The 19,175-nt window shown below is 37.0% G+C and overlaps 2 protein-coding genes across 6 annotated transcripts in view; one reads left to right on the top strand and one right to left on the bottom strand.

Moving 5' to 3' along the window:
* The first annotated feature begins 3,836 nt into the window (after positions 1 to 3,836).
* spri (Src homology 2 domain-containing protein sprint) overlaps positions 3,837 to 19,175 on the top strand; it is a 282,388-nt gene continuing 267,049 nt past the window's right edge. For 2 of the 4 annotated variants that reach the window (XM_089734758.1, XM_089734755.1), the window contains exon 1: positions 3,837 to 4,113. The gene's annotated coding sequence lies outside the window, so the exon portion shown is untranslated. The remainder of the gene's footprint in view (positions 4,114 to 19,175) is intronic. The other 2 variants (XM_089734767.1, XM_089734764.1) reach the window with 1 other exon arrangement.
* LOC114246340 (uncharacterized) lies at positions 4,121 to 17,795 on the bottom strand. 2 transcript variants are annotated; one of them, XM_028178814.2, is made up of 5 exons: positions 17,191 to 17,795; positions 16,073 to 16,156; positions 10,030 to 10,096; positions 7,933 to 8,099; positions 4,121 to 5,174 (listed from the first exon to the last, which is right to left on the bottom strand). In XM_028178814.2, the coding sequence occupies exons 1-5, from the start codon at positions 17,407 to 17,409 to the stop codon at positions 4,791 to 4,793; spliced, it is 921 nt and encodes a 306-aa protein (XP_028034615.2). In that variant the 5' UTR covers positions 17,410 to 17,795; the 3' UTR covers positions 4,121 to 4,790. The 2 variants fall into 2 exon arrangements, with proteins under 2 accessions (XP_028034615.2, XP_089590896.1); XM_089734770.1 differs by having other exon boundaries at positions 16,073 to 16,129.

The following is a 19,175-nucleotide window of genomic DNA, read 5'->3' as shown; positions in this document are numbered from 1 at the left end:
ATGGAACGTGAAACGTCAACTTTGACGTCTACCTTGATGATTTTTCCAATTTGTATGTATGGAAACTTTAAAAAATTATATCTCGTAGGTAAACCGTGAATTTCTACAACTTGTAATTTTACAAAAAGCTTTCTATTTATGAGTCTTTTTTATCTACAAAAAAATTTTTGATTTTCCAAATCGACGGATCATAAAGGAAAGTTTTTCCGAATCATAATAATGTTCAAACTTTTTCAATTTTTTATAGTCGAATTTCGACTACAGGGGCACACATTAGTACTATTATAAATATCTTTAAACATATATTGGTTTATTATTTTTTAGAATTTATAACTATAGTGCCATCTCTCGAAATACAACATAACGAAAACAAAACTTTTTAATTACGATCATATCAATTGAGAAAAAATGACCACATTTTCACTGAAATCTTCTATTGGTTCATTAGTCTTTTCATAGATGGCGCTATAAGCTCGAATGCATTTCGCTGAGAGTATTAAAAATATAAAAGATTTTCGTTGTTTACAGAGAATAAGATTGCTACACATTTTTACGTAATACTGTTCGTTTCCAGTGGCGCTAAAGCCTTGTTCGGACTAGGCGAGTATTTTAGTCGAGTACCGAGTAATTTAATAACTAAATGTGTCTGAGCACCAAAAATTTAGTCGAGTAGATTAGTAAATAATTTAGTCAAGTCAATCCATTTTGTTCTATTTTTTCGGGCGAGTAGCGAGTAGTTTAGCCACTAAATTACTCGGTACTCGACTAAAATACTCGCCTAGTCCGAACAAGGCTTGAAGGGAAATTTTACTGCACTTTTACATCGTTCAGATTTATGCTAACCCGGGCTGGGCTATAAGATATGTTAATTACTACTCCCACATACTGTTAGACACTTGGTCTTATAATTTATCTTCTGATAAAAGGTGAACATTCTCGGATATCCTTGAATTTATTTTATGCTTCCATAGTAAGGTACCATGACAATATATGGGAAGCGCAAACATTAAGGAGGAGATTTCATTCTAGTGGAGGATCCCATACGACTCACTCGGAGTGCGGTGATGGTGATGCGATGGTAATAGAAGATGGTCAGCATTATTTCCGACATTTCTCTCATAGAGCGTACGACATTAGGTACAGAGATAATTAAAGACAGGAACTTGATATTCCAAGCGCTCCATAAGATCAGCTTCCACTTGGTAACTGGGAATCCTGAATCAAAAATGAGGCCTCTCCTGAATTTTTTAGAATACTATATGATCAGGCCACAAATACGACCTCGCTTTATGGAAGACTCCTAACGTTTTAGAAGGAAAGCAATTTAAAATATTTAAGGATATTACATAATATGAGTCAGCTTCTATCTTCTACTAAAAACGAAAATATCGTGTAAGCTCTAAGCTCATAATTCTGATACTGCAGCGGTAGTACCTATATAGTATACATTCATGTTATAGAACTAAATATAAGTACCTATGGGCTTAGAGGGGGCACCGTCTTGCCTGTGTCACTGAAATTGGCAGTATCTTCGATCGACGGTAATCAATTACGATGAGGTGGATCATGGCCTACTCATAACATTAACTATTCTTTCTCAAGGTTTGAATGATTTTCATACCGTATTTGGTTCAATGGATTGGGGTTTAAATCAAGCAGACAGTTCCTTCCGTCTGTATTATATATGACGGAGAAACTGGTTCCATGGTGTTCTTAAAATTATGACACCAGCGTCGCCGACGTCAGTCTTTCCATCATTGTCATTATCTTCTATAGTGACAGTAATTAAAACTTACTTTTCCAAACAATTCCTTTTCTTGAATTTCAAGTGTACAATAAGACAACTATAATAACAAACAGAGAGCTCCACACCGTTTGGCTGCTCGAAATGTCTTCTGGGTTTTTTTTCCTACCTAAGCTGGTAATCTTGAGAGGCTATGCCAGCGTAACTTAGCGAGTAGGTGAGCTCGCGGGGCTCAAACCAGCAGACGTTGCTAACACTGGCCCTACCAAGAATAGTGCTTTGCAGAATCTACCAGCGGATCGGAAACGCGACCCACTGAGAAGATCCGCCGAGAAACTCAGTGGGCTGTATCTATGGGATCTTGTGCGACAAAATTAAATATATCTCGTATTTATAATAGAACAGTGGGAGTAGTTTATTCATTAATATTCCTGAATACCGTCTAAAACATTTTTTGAAATTTTCTGGACTTTTTAACAGTTAACCAATAATTAACATTAAGGAAATACCTAACTTTACCCTATCTTTTTTTTTCGGACCGGGGGCCGAATCTCTTTCGAGGTCCCGGCGGCAAGGAGTTTTAGGGCCCTACCGCACTAAACGACTCTCCTGCACTCTTACACCTGACGTCCGATCTCCGCTCGGGGTCAGAACCCGGTCAGAGTAGGGGTGTTCTCGCGGTCAACACTACAACCAGACTAGCGGCGCCACTCCGAGCACGTCCGACCGACGGGTCGTCCAGGCGATAGTCGACGACCAACGACGTCGGTCTACGCAATCCGCAGCGAGTGTCTCTGCTTACAGGTCCCAGGGAGACGTCCCGGCGAGCATCCACGCTGCCTCGAACGAGACGGTGCGGTACCTGCGAACCGCCCTGACCGCAATCGCACACTGCGGAAATCGTAACGTCGCGACGTTGTCGCGGGTCAGGGCGTGGCACCACACGGGAGCCCCGTATAGTCCTATCGACCGCACCACCCCTGTGTAGAGGCGGCGCACCAGCATGTCGGGCTCCCGACAACTTTAACCAATCTTAGTTAACTAAGTCTAACTAGTCTAACATCTAACAGTCTAAAAGTAGATTCCAAAAATTTTTGGATGACGATAATTTTTTTGCCACAAACAAACAATCAAACAGAGACGGAGATGAAAAATATAAAATTCATATTTTTATTCTATTACGCTTTTTTATTTCGATTGTTTTTTTTTATTATTCTTTATATTTTAATTTTTTTTTTCAATGTTCAGACACATAGGATTATATTTAAATATTTATTATATGTATAATTGAAAGAAAAAAATAACTACAGAACCAGGGCCCTTTACCGAAATTGTAGTAATTAATACACGTAATACATATCGTATACTTTCTTCTCACGTGTTACAAGTACACACACGCATGTTTGTCACGGAGCAAGTTTTTCGAACGTTTACACATGAGTAAATATTTTAACAGAGTAGAGCTGATGAGAATAATAGCGAGTTTGGTTTTGTAACACTTTTAACTCTGTAATATCTTACTAAGGACGTTGTAAGTAATACTGTAGAACGTTAATGATGCATATGTTTAGTATGTTCACACCTTCTGAGCCCGTAGTTTAACGAGAAGGAAACTGGTGGTAAGCTTTATTATAATTCCGCACGGGCATGTACCACTATTTCTGGCTCGAATTGGGTGTTCAGATTTGAAGAGTGGAACAGTTGTTGTTTAATGCAATTGAGACTTTAACCTAGCTGATGACTGACGATTTTCTAAGATTATGTCTATTACAGAAGATTAGAAACGTGTTTAAATATATCAGCAAATTTGACTTTCCCCAAGTAGATTAAAACTACTAACATTTAGTATATTAATTAATTTAAGTAGATTAAAACAAGTAGATTAAAACTACTAACATTTAGTATATTTAAGCATTATTAAATAATAAAAAGCATTAAATGCTGGCAATAATTACTTCTTTCGGGCTCTATAGTAAAATCACTCATGTGTCGTGCGCTGGAGTTGCCGCACCCACACATTCAAACGTGTAACCAACATAGGCAACTTCATTCAAATGGCTTTGCTTGACGAAGCGTAGGTAGTTCGAACTTCACTTCGTTCGTAATGTAACCGTATGATCGGTCTCTGATGACGTTTAGCTATACAAACGACGGTTTACAATACGATTTTATAGTTTGTTTTGTCAATAATTCTGCTCTGTTTTATTGTGAATGTGTTCTAGAGGAGTGTCGTGCCAGTTATTTCTTGTTATTCATTTTTAAATGATTAAATGATAATTCTGTTCCCGATCTGTGTTGTTTTAGTGGTTTGAATGTGAATCGTGAACATAATATTTGGACAGTATATCGATAACACAGTAATTTATTTGGTGAGTTCAGAAACCTTAAATCATTTGTCAATTTAATACAAATTTTAAAAGGGCATGTTAGGGATCTTTAATAATATTCACAGCTAGGAACTATCACACCACCCGTCACAACCAAGTTCATCCCCTTTATCTTGAATCCACTCATAATTGTGTTTTATTTCTCGACACCAGATAGATAAAGTCGTGTCTACTTTGTACAAAAAGGTTTATTATAATAAAAAACTACGTTTTTTTTTAATGTAGATATTTTTTATATCTGTTAGTGAAATCTTATCCTAAAAATGGTCGCGAATGTTTCTCAGTAAAACATAATATTTTATTAAGAATAATCAGCTAAAATCATTGTTTTAATCAATTTATGTCATAATTTTGACATAATAATATCTGTTTCCTGCCAACAGCCTGAAATGATATTTCCTCCATGGTGTCTCCAGCCTCATGGCATGTTTTTCTTTTTAATCGAAGCTAGAAAATAATCTTTTGCGCCACGAAGGTTTTGTTGACCCCCTGACTTTGTCAATCACGATCGATGTCGAATATTATAAGAATAATTTAAAATTAGGTACATCATTACTATGCGTACTAATAATGGTACACAATTTTATTATTATTATATCTTGTTTTTCTCAAAAAATAGTGTACGTCTCTCCAATCTGAATCTATGAAAGTACATGTCTTTACTGCTTTCTGATTAAAGGTATCGGAACAAAGTTTTGATCTTCATCGCTTTTGTCAATGTTTAGTTTTATGAAATCGTTATTTTTCTTAACGGTTCTGTCGGCGTGTTTCACTGCCTTAAATTCCTCCCAATTAGTCATTCTGTGATGGAAGTCTGCTACATGTTGAACTGCTATATTAGGTTCAAACGCCTTGTCAAGTTTCGTTGGGATGTCCCGTAGTTTTTTATTGTAATCCGGGCCATGTATGTCGTCATTGTCACGCCGTTTCCTGCCGGAGACAACGCCTAGTTGCAATAGAACAGGATTGGTAACAAGTGCAGCCGCTGCTCCCAGCAGGGCAATACCGGCTATTGGCCAGAGAAGTGTTTTCGCCGCTAATGCCTGAAACATAAGTGTTTTGGAACTGAGCAATGTAGTTGTCGTATACGCTGTTCTTCCTTCAGAGGGAACAAAACCTAAAATACGAACATTACGTCTGTATGTTGCTAGCTTAGGATATCACCACAACATGCCTTCCCACCAGTCTCCTAAAAAGCGACTAAGGGACTTACCGAAGAATGGAAAGCGTATCGTGATTAGTATTGCGAGTCCTGCCTAATTTGAATGGGGAGCAAATAAAGGAACTACGATGATACCTACTAGTTAACCAAAACATAATCAGAATTTATGGTCATTCCCTGCTACTACCACTTTCTAATTAATTTTCAGAACTTCTTGTAAAGCATTTTGACCGTGTGTGGGTCCTATTATGGGTACAATTATCTACTTCTGCTACTTATAAAACTTATATTTCGTATTGAAAGACGCATTTGGGACTTCTAAATCATGTTTGAAAAGCGGTGGCGTTTACAACGCGGTGCCCAAAGATTCCGAATGTAATACGCGCGTTTCATTTCTTGGTAGTACCTACTAATAGAAATTAAACTATAGGTTTTAAGATTTCTCTTAGAAAACCAAAATACGTGAAAATGCTATAGTTACATTTCTACAAAAAATTATAAATTAAAAAAAAAAAAAAACATACTTATTTTAAATAAGTCAAAACATCGTAATATTAGTATTGACATTCAATTTAAAAATCATGATTACAAAATAAACCACAGCACAGATTTAAAAAAAAAAAACTTTAGCCAAAGAATCCAAAGAATAATACTTACAAATAATAATTGAATGTGACATAGACTCTTAGTCAAAATAATCACGTACCGAATTTTAATGCAATATTAAACATCTTAGAAACGTTTGATTATACGAGGTAATATTTGTCGGTAATATCGGTAATGTCGGTAAATATTTAAAGAAACTACACTCCGTTCATAATTTAAAGTCGGTTAAAACACAACATACGACACAGTAGCAAGATGTGACTTACATAATTTTTTTTAACGCCTTGTAATTAGGCGCGGAAGGATTAGAATTTCAAAAGATACTTATAACTATTATTACGAATTTTCTTCATCGAATTGTTTTTTTAAAATGCACGAAGGAACAATACCGAAGTTACTGATTTATTTTTTTGTATAACATTTGTCAACGTGGCACTAGCAATACAAATTAGGTTAAGCAAAATTCAATTTTCATCTCATTTTCGATACCAACTAAGAAATATGCATGATTCACTAAGTTGATTAAATAATGTTTTATTATCGTTAATAGCCGAAAGACGTCTACTGCTCTGACCATATTCAAGTGTCTCGGTTTCTCCAAACGTCACGAGAACCCTCTCATCGTGGCCGCTGGTAACTACATTCCCGATCCTGCGGACAGAATGGAAAGCAGTCGACGTCGCCCAAAACACGTCATTTCCGATCCACTAACGGTGCTTTTAGGTACCTCAAGCACCGGTCATCGTTCTCGTCGAACCCGTCGCTTACGACGAAGGGCTCGACGAGTAAATTAACCCACAGACACAGCCCATTGAGTTTCTCGCCGGATCTTCTCAGTGGGTCGCGTTTCCGATCCGGTGGTAGATTCTGCGAAGCTCGGCTCTTGCTAGAGTCCGTCTTAGCAACGTCGTCAGGTTTGAGCCCCGTGAGCTCACCTACTAGTTAAGGTTACGCCTAATAGCCTCTCAAGGCTATAAGCTTAGGTAGAAAAAAAAACTCCAAAACGATCGCCTCTGTCTTTTTCCGCGCCCAGCAAAAATTCCCTCTGAAAATGTCCTGATTAAATGTGACAAAAATCTAACCACGTACGTAAGATATTAAACAAATGCGGTTAAAGGAAGGCCTTCAGTACTGTTTCCTTCATAGTACTCAGAGATGTTAATAGCATGCTAAAACTACTATTTCTTGTCTTCATAAATAACCTTTAGGTTTAAGCGGATAGACGTTATCAGGCGTTCGCTTCGTCGATAATTGAAAAGAGGTTTTTTGGCTTTGCAATGGGAAACCTGAATTTGTTTATATCGATCAACATTGGATATTTTTCTATAAATATTTTAACGCATAAAGGTTTTTTTTTGTTTGGTTCTGACCCGTTTGTATTATTTTACATAAACATAAACTTATAGTGTTTGCATAAACTTATAGTTTCTTCTTGTAAATTTAATAAAAACGATCTGTTTGTTTCTGTTGACACTAATAAATCTTTTATACAGTAAGTTTGTACATACGGTAAAAAATTTGCAATGTCATTTAACATTAGGTATTAGTATAATTTATGAATTATTTCATTAATTCAAAATTAGACTAATTTAATTTTATCATACTGGTTCATGTACTGGCAAATAGAAATATATTTATAAAACTATTATTGCGGTAGAATTAGTACATAATTGTTTTAAAATAAATAATAAGTCATGTTGTGGTAAAAATGAAGAATAAAAAACATATTAATAAATGAAATAAAATGTTTTTTTAATTGGTAATACTAATGGTGGTAGGACGTCTTGTGAGTCCGCACGGGTAGGTACCACCACCCTGCCTATTTCTGCCGTGAAGCAGTAATGCCTTTCGGTTTGAAGGGTGGAGCAGCCGTTGTACTGTTAAAAGTGAGACCTTAGAACCCATGTCTCAAGGTGGGTGGGGCATTTACGTTGTAGACGTCTCTGGGCTCCGGTTACCACTTAACACCAAGTGCGCCGTGAGCTCGTCCACCCATCTAAGCCATACATAAAAAAAAAACAAAAAAAACTTACATGATTATAAGGCTTGTAACGGTATCCGTGTTCCAAATAGTGTGGGGCGTAGTGGTGAGGCTCACGATCATAATACTTATGATCATAATGTACCGAATGTTCATCTGGAACATTGTACTCGATGCCATGAACGTAAGGCGTTTCTTCGTATTCGTTTAATGCATAACCTGAATAAAAATAATACAATGTTTGTAAAAAAAAATAATTAAAAGATTTAATCTCTCGTTTTTATTATTTTTATAATATTATTAGCTGTACCCGTCCGCTTCGCTGGGCATTTAAAATTAACATTATTATTTCTCAAAGATTCTTATCATTAACGCCCCCGCAGCTGGTGTAGGGAGTCCAACACTCATATAAATATTAGCCTATCCATTAAGTACATGTATTTCCTACATGGATACCAAGTTTCAAGTCAATCGGATGCATGGTTCAGTAGTTATAACGGAACATCCGTAAAAACCACTGTACATTTATATATTAGTATAGATTTCTGACGTTTTATATACAGTTTTTATGCACGCACAACTGTTGTTATTCGTTGATATTTGAATAGTTGTGATAATAACCGTCTTATTTTTCAATAATAAATTATTTCTAAATTTTTACTTTTCTTTCACGTACATACGTCACTACAAACTGTTTCCGACGAAGTATTCGACATATCGGAAATAACATAATAATAAAAAAAAATGGAAGTTAAACCGTAAAAGTAGTTTTAATTTTGTCTACGACTTACAAAATCGACTCTTTATGATTATTTATCCTCAAACACTAAGTAATCTGTCTATATACTCGTAATTCTGACGGAAGAATTAAGAAATTTTCGGTAAAGTTAAACATGAAGATCTAGTGACGTGAAATTGACGAGATGAGAAAAAATATAGCAGTAAGATAATAATAGCACCAAATTCATTATCATTCCATTCGTCAATCCATTTTTATTGCCATACTCAAATTGTTTCTCAAGCTGATCTAATAAATAAAGACAGTCAGACAATGACACTTTGACAATTACAGAGTTTATAAATATAAACAACCGTCTATTGTGCTTGCAAATGTAAATGATAAATATATTGAAATCAAATCAATTGAGCTATGTTCGCAGTTTTTGTATAGACAGTTCATGAATGACGATATCAATTCCCATTGGGTAATGAGTGTGTTCGCATGATGTAGGAATTAACAAAATCCCTCGGATGCTCTATGAGGGTTGTCCATGGATCAGTTGGGACCTCATCGTATTTTTTATGAAGCTACTGCTTCTCTCTCTCTGAACATTTGTATGAAATTATCTTAATATCTGTTTTTGCCATTAGAGTAAAAATTTCTGAAGAGAGAGAGAGAGAGAGAGAGAGTATTCTTTATTGTACACCAAAAAACACATAAACAGTGCGATACATTAAACACAAAAAAGTGCAATTGGCGGTCTTATCGCTAAGAGCGATCTTGTGAGCGATGAAGCCTAGTTTATGACGGTTCCTTGGAACCACTGCGTTAATACATGATGCGTTTATAGATTTCTACGTTTCCAGTGTATTGTGTGAGCGCTGCGGCATGTCCTTCTTCAAACGAGATTGGAGAAGAGTTTTCAGCGGTAGACGGCGGTTTAGCTGTGCATCTGATTTTCCTGATATCCATAATCGATGTTAACCACTCATCATCCTGTGTTTAGTATACCCGTTTGCATTCGAAGACAATTAAGAAATAACAAAATGAATCGCTAATTTCTGAATGTCATCGGAAATTTTTACGACAGATCATTTATGCATGCAACATTATTATTATAAAAAATATTACTGGTGGTAGGATCTCTTGTGAGTCCGCGCGGGTGGGTACCACCACCCTGCCTATTTCTTCTACTGTGAAGCAGTAATTCGTTTCGGTTTGAAGGGTGGGGTAGCCGTTGTAACTATACCTGAGACCCTAGAACTTATATCTCAAGGTGGGTGGCGCATTTACGTTGTGGATGTCTATGGGCCCCAGTAACCACTTAACACCAGGTGGGCTGTGAGATCGTCCACCCATCTAAGCAATAAAAAAAAATAAAAAAAAATAAAAAAAAACATACAGTATATAGTCTAGCAGTAGTCTGACCTGAGTGCTCTTGGTGTAGCAACCCTCGACTGTGACTGGTACTGGATAGTGCATTGTCCGGCGTTTCCTGGAAACATGGAATTGTGATTCATTGATACGCTCTAGATGTTCAGCGTTTACCTTGTTGTATTTTTTTAAGGGATTTTGTGACCTGGTAACTAAGACCTTTAGGTCAAGTCTTATTTTAATTTTAATGAAAACTACACTATCAATTTTTAATATAATAATATGAAAAATGATAATATGAAGTGAAATGAAATGAAGTTGATTAATATGAAAGATGGCACGGCATGAAATGAGATGAGATGAGATGATATGGGATGAAATATAATCTCAGTAAAATGGTGGTTATTTACGGAGACTTTTTCAGTGGACTTTTTGGAGGATCTCGAGAAGTTACTTCTTTTGTTTTATTTGTTTGTCTTTGTTTTATTTTCCCACATTTGTGCACTTTCACAGATACTAAACAGGTAATAAACCACCGTTATTACACATTCAAACCTGAAGAACCACCAAATAGACAAAAAATAAAACAAATCACACAACTTACTGGTGGTAGGACTTCTTGTGAGTCCGCACGGGTAGGTACCACCGCCCTGCCTATTTCTGCCGTGAAGCAGTAATGCGTTTCGGTTTGAAGGGTGGGGCAGCCGTTGTGACTATACTGAGACCTTAGAACTTATATCTCAAGGTGTGTGGCGCATTTACGTTGTAGATGTCTATGGGTTCCAGTAACCACTTAACACCAGGTGGGGTGTGAGCTCGTCCACACATCTCGGCAATAAAAAAAAAACTTCACCGCTCGCGTTACCGCCAAAAACTCAATCTTGTTGTAAATTACTTTGTTTTCTTACGAGATTGGGCCTAGTTTAAAAATGTTATGTTTCACATAAATAGGCTAGAAATGCTCCTCTTCTGCTGGTAAAATTAGAGCCTAGAAGCCGGTTTTTTTTATTGCTTAAATGGGTGGACGAGTTCACAGCCACCTGGAGTTAAGTGGTTACCGGAGCCCATAGACATCTACAACGTAAACGCGCCACCCACCTTGAGATATAAGTTCTAAGGTCTCAAGTATAGTTACAACGGCTGCTCCACCCTTCAAACCGAAACGCATTACTGCTTCACGGCAGAACTAGGCGGGGTGGTGGTACCTACCCGTGCGGATTCATAATAGGTCTTACCACCAGTTGTACTAATTCAAAACTTAATTATTGTGTAGAACTCCAATTGTAAACACTAAAACTATTTAATCTAGAGATTGCTTAAATGCGTTATATAAAAATTACATATTAGTATTGCAGTAGAAATAGTAATCGCTTACTTAACTGATACGGCGTATAGTAAGCATGCACGGGTCCGGTCACCCTCCTCGTCGAACCCGTCGCTAGCGACGAAGGGCTCGACGAGTAAATTAACCCATAGACACAACCCACTGAGTTTCTCGACGGATCTTCTCAGTGGGTCGCGTTTCCGATCCGATGCTAGATTTTGCGGAGCACTGTTCTTGCCAGGGCCAGTGTTAGCAACACTCCCGGTTTGAGCCCCGTGAACTCACCTACTAGCTCGGTGAATCTAGATTAACCCCTCGAGGTTACTAGAATAGGTAGGAAAAAAAAGGTACGAAGCATCCTGCCTTCCGCAAAGCAGTCATGCGTTCTGGTCTGTAGGGTAGGAGCAAAATACAGACTCCGTACTCTTGTCTCAAGGTGGATGGTGGTATTCACGTTATGATTGATGTCCATGGGTTTCGTTAATTAATCGCATAGAAAATTTAAGGTACATGGTAACAATACGTGGGCTTTTAAGCACATAAAACATAAAAATATCCGGGTTAAAAAAATTAAGTAACATCTATACTTATTACTTATTACTTATTACTTATTACTTATAATATAATATAATAATATTATAAAGATATTATAAAGAGGAAAGATTTGTTTGTTTGTTTGTTTCGAATAGGCTCCGAAACTACTGGACCGATTTGAAAAATTCTTTTTCCATTAGAAGCCGAGATTGTCCCTGATGAACATAGGCTACTTTTTTTTAATATTTTTTTATTTCATTTTTTTGGTTTCATGTGTGTTTTAATGTTTCCGAAGCGAAGCGAGGGCGGGTCGCTAGTTTATCATAATTATTTTAAATCCAATTGCTGGTTTCATAGTATTTTAAAGAAATTCGACTAATCAGTCGGACATCTCAATATTCAGATTGATTTTTTGGTTCATTATAACTAGTCAGGTCATAAGTATTGTCACACAGTAAAAACTTTTCTTTTAGAATGCTGGGCACAAAAAAGTTTATTGAATTCGAATTTCGAATTGTTCATGAAAATAAAAATGTATACTTTTAGAATTTTACTCATTTTTAAATATGGAGTGGACGCTTAAAGAAGACCGTGTTGCAGTTATTGCGTTGCATCGTTGCGGTTACGCGCCAATTCAAATTTTTAACATACTGAAAAATTTGAATATAACCAAAAGATTCGTTTATCGTACCATCAAACGATACAATGAAGACTCTAGTGTAGATGACAGGTCAAGAAGTGGTCGCCCTCGGTCTGTTAGGACTCCAGCAGTGATAAAAGCTGTGAAGGCGCGAATTCAAAGAAATCCCAAACGTAAGCAGAAACTGTTGGCCCTTCAGATGGGGTTAAGCAGAACCACGGTGAAAAGAGTGTTAAATGAAGACTTAGGGCTTCGGGCATATCGAAGAAAAACAGGACATCGTTTGAATGCTCGTCTAATGGACCTGAGACTGAAGAGATGCCGCGCTTTGTTGAAGCGGTACGCGGGAAAAAAATATCGGGAAATTCTTTTTTCGGATGAAAAATTTTTTACCGTAGAAGAGAGCTACAACAAACAAAATGATAAGGTGTACGCACACAGTAGTGAAGAAGCGAGCAACCGTATTCCGCGTGCCCAACGAGGTCATTTTCCATCCTCGCTCATGGTATGGTTGGGAGTTTCTTATTGGGGCTTAACAGAGGTACATTTTTGTGAGAAAGGTGTAAAAACGAATGCAGTTGTGTATCAAAATACAGTCCTGACGAACCTTGTGGAACCTGTTTCTCATACCATGATCAATAACAGGCACTGGGTATTCCAACAAGATTCGGTGCCAGCTCATAGAGCGAAGAGCACACAAGACTGGCTGGCGGCGCGTGAAATCGACTTCATCCGGCACGAAGACTGGCCCTCCTCCAGTCCAGATTTGAATCCGTTAGATTACAAGATATGGCAACACTTGGAGGAAAAGGCGTGCTCAAAGCCTCATCCCAATTTGGAGTCACTCAAGACATCCTTGATTAAGGCAGCCGCCGATATTGACATGGACCTCGTTCGTAATGCGATAGACGACTGGCCGCGCAGATTGAAGGCCTGTATTCAAAATCACGGAGGTCATTTTGAATAAACTTTAGTGTCATAAGAATCTATGTTTTGTTAAGTTCATTTTGGTATATGAATGGTTACATAATGAATAAACTTGTTTCAATTATTTTACATTAAACATGTGACAGAATTTATGACCTGATTAGGTAGACATTTCGAAAAAAAAAGGAGCTGTCGTAATCCAAAGAGATCCTTATGACTAGTCGTCAATAATTACTAAACAAAAAAAAAGAAGAAAATTGGTTGCTAACGGAGATAGAAAATGATACTCAGGAGTTTTATCTCTGTCTATTGTAACACAGACAGATATCCTAATGGGGGAGGCGTGTGCCTATCAGTGGACGTCTTTGGGTCGAGAGAGAGAGAGAGAGAGAAACGTAAATTCGAAGAATTGCAGTTAAAAGGGCATTTCCTTTCCAAATAATTGAGTTCGATTAGGGCACTACATTTGTTTCTGGTTCGATGGCGACATAAGATAGTTCGTGTTTCCCTTCTCACGGCCCTTCGGTGTCTGTTTCGTGTGCAGCTTGTACTTTTACTTTTAGTTACTAAATTTTATTTAAAAGTTTTAAATAACAAATTTAAGAAAGTTACTATTGTTATTATTCTACGAGTATAATTTCCTACAATGAGTATTTCAATGTTTGTATTGAAATACGTAGATAATCACGCTTAATAAATAGTAAAACTAAAATTTCATGAGGATTTCCAACGCTAAATAATTTCACTATTAAAATAGAAAATTACTTTGTTTTTTAGCAAATTATTAGCACAGTATGTTTAAATATAAATAAAATAGGTGCGTGAAAAATATGAATCATTCAAATTCTTCTTTCTCGTCTTCAATGCTCTAAACGGTTATTCACATACCAAGAACTGATCGTGATCTGACGGCGAGGAAGGTCGCGGTCGTCATGGGAAAAGACTTTCAGTTATGCACCATCCCCGATGTTATAATTACTCAAACAATCATGGGAATTAGAATGGATAATATTTTTTTATTTAGAATAATGTATTCATTATACATTTTATGTATCGGCTGGCTGTTGAGTCACTTCCGTCGTGCCAAGTTTATCGGAATTGTGGGCCAATCGAGCGATGTTTCCATCAACGCTTCAGCAGCGTAATATATTTTAAATACTTGTTCTGACACTCTCAAAACTCAAAACAGGACCAATTTAATATCTATTTAACTACTTTCCATCAGTTTGGATACCGTTATATGAACAACACTAGCTTAGAACAACATTAATGTCATAGCTGTCGTAATAATTATATGAGCCCCAATTATAGTTGTAAGATCGCACTGTTGATGACAAGATTCTGTTTATTATTCTTTCAAATCACTTGAGATTCTATAAAAATTTAGCTCTTTCTATGTTTTTGATGGTATCATTAAAAAATATTTCAATTTTAATGATTTGTGTTCCGATTGTGTTCCGAGCGACAGCGAATTCAGGATTGCATTCAAGTTTTTTGCGTACAAGTGCATTATACTTTTTGTGTTAAATTTAACGTTCGAGTGAAGAAACTGTAAATATAATTAAAACTACTTTTATACTTTAATCTCGTGCTTTTATTATTTACGTCAACGTTTCACGAAAACTGAAGAAGGTACTAAACATATATGGTAGAAAGCAGCTTGGCTCTGCCCCTGGCATTGCTGAAGTCCATGGACGACGGTGACCTTTTACCATCAGGGGTCCATCAGATCCAATAACCCTTGCATTAGACACCTTTAGCTCTAACACTAGGAGTAGGGACCCCGGTAACCGTGCAACCTAACCTGAACATCAGCCCGCTGAGTTTCTTGTCGGATCTTCTCAGCGGGTAGTGATTCCGATCCGGTAGTAGATTCATTCACGAAGCAGCTACTGTTGAGTTGTTAGATTTCTTTTGGAGGCGCTCGGGTAACTGTTAGCAAATCCAACCCTCCTGACTGAGCCCTAGCTCGTCCACCTGCCCTAGTAAAATTGAAAAGGCCTCCAGGCTACCAGTAATGTCTCAAACATAAAAAAAACCCATCGTTATGCTCGTTTGCCTACAAGGGCACTAAAAAATGTCCAAGTTTCTTCCTCCTAATTTTTTTTAAAAATCTCGCTGATGTATGGTATCTTCAAGGCTAATTGAGAGTTTTTGTTCAGGTTACATTTCAGATCTTCAAGCCGTTATGATATTAGTTAGATTATAAACCTCCTTTGTCGCAATAGAAAGATGTTTTGGTTATAGTTAATCTATAAAATTACTATATTACTATACTAGCTGACCCGGCAAGCTTCGTAGTGCCTCAATTGATAAATAAAAGACCTAAGCTTTTGTATAAAATAAACTTGGAACAAACAAAAGGAATCCGTCCGACGGAGGACACATCAAAGGGAAAACAAAATTGTTATTTTTATTTAATTCCGAGCATTTTCATATTTATCTACCTTTTAAACCTTCTCTGGACTTCCACAAATAATTGAAGACCAAAATTAGCCAAATCGGTCCAGCCGTTCTCGAGTTTTAGCGAGACTAACGAACAGCAATTCATTTTTATTTAAATAGAAGATAGAAGAAGAAGATTAGAGAACTAATGCGTGTTAAAAACTAAACATATAAGTTAATCGATTCTAATTGAATATTTATAAGAAACAAATCAAATTTCGACTAACCTTAAGCGAAACGTGACGCCTCGGTGGTGCAAAACTTGCATATTTCGTTGCATCTTTCTGTAATGTTTCGATGTTTGTTAAATTCTAAAACAAAATAATTTTATGTATAATTTTAGTTTCTTAATCATCATTATCCTGCCCTTCTCCCAGTCACCTGGGGTCGGTGCAACATGTTTTCTCCTTCCATACTCTTCTATCATATACCATTTCTTCGCTCACTCCCCTCTAACCCATATCGTCATTCACACAATCCATCCATTTCTTCTTAGGTCTACCTCTTCCTCTATATCCTTCTACATTCATAGTTAACACTCTCTTACCAACCTCATTTTCATTTCGTCTCATCACATGTCCATACCATCCCAAACGCACACTCCTCAGCTACTCTGTCACAGGTGCCACTTTCAGACTTCCTCTCACATATTCATTCCTTATTCTATCCAGTCTCGTTACTCCACACATCCATCGCAACATTCGCATGTCTGCTGCATGCAATCGCCTTTTTTAGTTTCTTAAATATAGAAAAAAAATCATGAAACTAGGACTATTTTGAGTATTATTATGAGTATGATATGGATTAAAATAGACTTTGACGAATATTTTTCATACAAATTAGTTGATAAATAAAAAAAAATCAGGCTTAAAAATATTATGTCACATAATTGAAGTCACGAGTGGATGAAGGGGATCTGATACAATTTGCTATTTTTGAGAAAACGGGCAACAAACTTTTATCACTTGTAGTTTTTCTTCGTACACAACTTCTTCATCACATGCAATTTCTAAAAATAGCCTTTAAACCCCGAGTTTTAAGGTCTAATATGGTTTATAGGCACATAACACCTTCATACAATGTAAAAACTCAGAAATAAAAAAAATTTGTATTTAACCCCTTCGTCCACTCATGTCTTCAATTTACATAAGCGCTTATCATATAGGTAAGAATGAAGTTTTAATCAGGCTAATTTATAGTCACGCTTACTTTCTTTATAAAGCTGCTAGTCAAACAACAGGAGTAAAATATTATTTTCGTGATTCAGCTATTTAGAATGTTTTTAAATGACAAATATAATAGCTAAGTAGTTACAAATATACAATTAGTTAAAAAAATCACTCACGGTGCCGTCTTCCTCAAAATCGTAACGTATTAAATGATCATTTAAACTGGCCTGAGATAACGAACACACATTTCGGGCCAACAAGAAAATCGAAAACAATATACGAAAATCATGACTTTTGATCATGACGTCACTGTTACATACGGACACAGAGTCCACCCTTAAGATAGAAGTGAAGTGGACGGTTACATGCAGTAGGTATGATTTATAAAATAACATCCATGTAGGGGGGTTATGTTTGACAATTTGATAGATGGCAAAACAATGGTTGAGACCGTGATATGGTTACACCTTGTTGATTCCATTGCGCAGTGGTTTCACTAGCTTTGTTCATAATAAATTATAATGATGGCAATGTTTGCAGAAGATTGTTGCATGGTGGATGAGCATTGCTACAAATTATTTTCATGTTGAAGTCTTCGTGGCCTAAAGGATAAGACGTCCAGTGCATTCGTGTTGAGCGATGCACCGGTGTTCGATTCCCGCAGGCGGGTACCAATTTTTCTAATGAAATACGTACTTAACAAATGTTCACGATTGACTTCCACGGTGAATGAATAACATTGTGTAATAAAAATCAAACCCGCAAAATTATAATTTGCGTAATTACTGGTGGTAGGACCTCTTGAGTCCGTACGGGTAGGTACCACCACCCTGCCTATCTCATCTACCGTGAAGCAGTATGCGTTTCGGTTTGAAGGGTGGTGTAGCCGTTGTAACTATACTGAGAACTTAGGACTTATATTTCAAGGTGGGTGGCGCATTTACGTTGTAGATGTCTATGGGCTCCAGTAACCACTTAACACCAGGTGGGCTGTGAGCTCGTCCAACCATCTAAGCAATAAAAAAAAATGTTGCCATGTAGTTTGATATTCTCAAGGTGCGACAACAAGAAAAAAGAACCATCCCGCCTATATCGGCCGCGAAGCAGTCGTGTTTCCGTTGGAATGGTAAGACATCGTCATCCAATGAAACTGAGGCTTCAACTTCATATCTCGATGTCGTATTCAGGTTGTGGCCAGGTCTACGGACGCTCAGGATGTTATTTAACATCATGGGCCTTACGCGGATCTGAAAATAATTGCGACAATAATCCTAACAGTTAGAAAAGACAAGCGGAGAATAGAGCACGAAATAATGTATACAATAGAATGGCTGGCCGGGCACTTCATACAACCCATGACACAGCCCACTGAGTTTCCTGAGCCGGATCTTCTCAGTGGGTCGCGTTTCTGATCCGGTGGTAGATTCTGCGAAGCACTGCTCTTGCTAGGGCCAGTGTTAGCACCACTCCGGTTTGAGCCCCAAGAGCTCACCTACACGCTGGAGTAACGCTGTTATAGCCCCCAAGGCTATCATCTATCAGCATAGGTAGGAAAAAAAACTTCATACACATTGAGTCTTCTTTCAACAATACTAAATTAGCTGACGATTCAAGGGTTTTTTTTTGTTGAAATACATTTTGAATTCTAAACTTATTCAATTAAAAAAAACACATGCAGGTTAATATTGCAATAAATTACTTTATTGTTATAAATACGCTGATATATTTATTAAGCGAATTGGAAATGCCCAATGTCTCGTGTAATGGCGGATGTGCTAACATTTAACTAAAACGGCACGGATATCACGATCAAACTGGTTTCACAGGATATTCCGAAAGAGTTCCCGTTCGTTCAAATCAAACTCATTAAGTAAAAACACGTGTTCCAGTGCGTTGGAAAGCAATGCGTTTCCGTGCCGCATACTGCGTTTACTTATGAATTGATCAAGAAAAATAATGTTATACTATAAAGATTCTTAAATAAAACTCTATAAAACATAGTTTTCTTTAAACGTGTTTTACTGGTAGTTCGACGTGTCGTTGCAAACAATGGTATCTGTAACACAATTACGCAAAGTCCGTGTAGTACTGTTTCGTGCAGGAAGGCAAATCTTTTAATTTGTACATGCAATGGAATTGTTTAAAATGCCGTTTACATATT

This window comes from Bombyx mandarina, chromosome 18 (assembly GCF_030267445.1).
Source record: "Bombyx mandarina strain Sakado chromosome 18, ASM3026744v2".
Lineage (NCBI taxonomy): Eukaryota > Metazoa > Arthropoda > Insecta > Lepidoptera > Bombycidae > Bombyx > Bombyx mandarina.
The sequence above is the reverse complement of the archived record's forward strand: the minus strand, read 5'-3'. Positions and strand labels throughout refer to the sequence as shown.

Coding starts and splice junctions, on each gene's coding strand:
- LOC114246340 (XM_028178814.2), bottom strand. CDS start 17,409: ATGTTATTTTATAAATCATACCTACTGCATGTAACCGTCCACTTCACT. Junction 8,100..10,029: donor GCTACACCAAGAGCACTCAG/GTCAGACTACTG, acceptor ATTTTTATTCAG/GTTATGCATTAAACGAATAC. Junction 5,175..7,932: donor GTTACAAGCCTTATAATCAT/GTAAGTTTTTTT, acceptor CTTATGTTTCAG/GCATTAGCGGCGAAAACACT.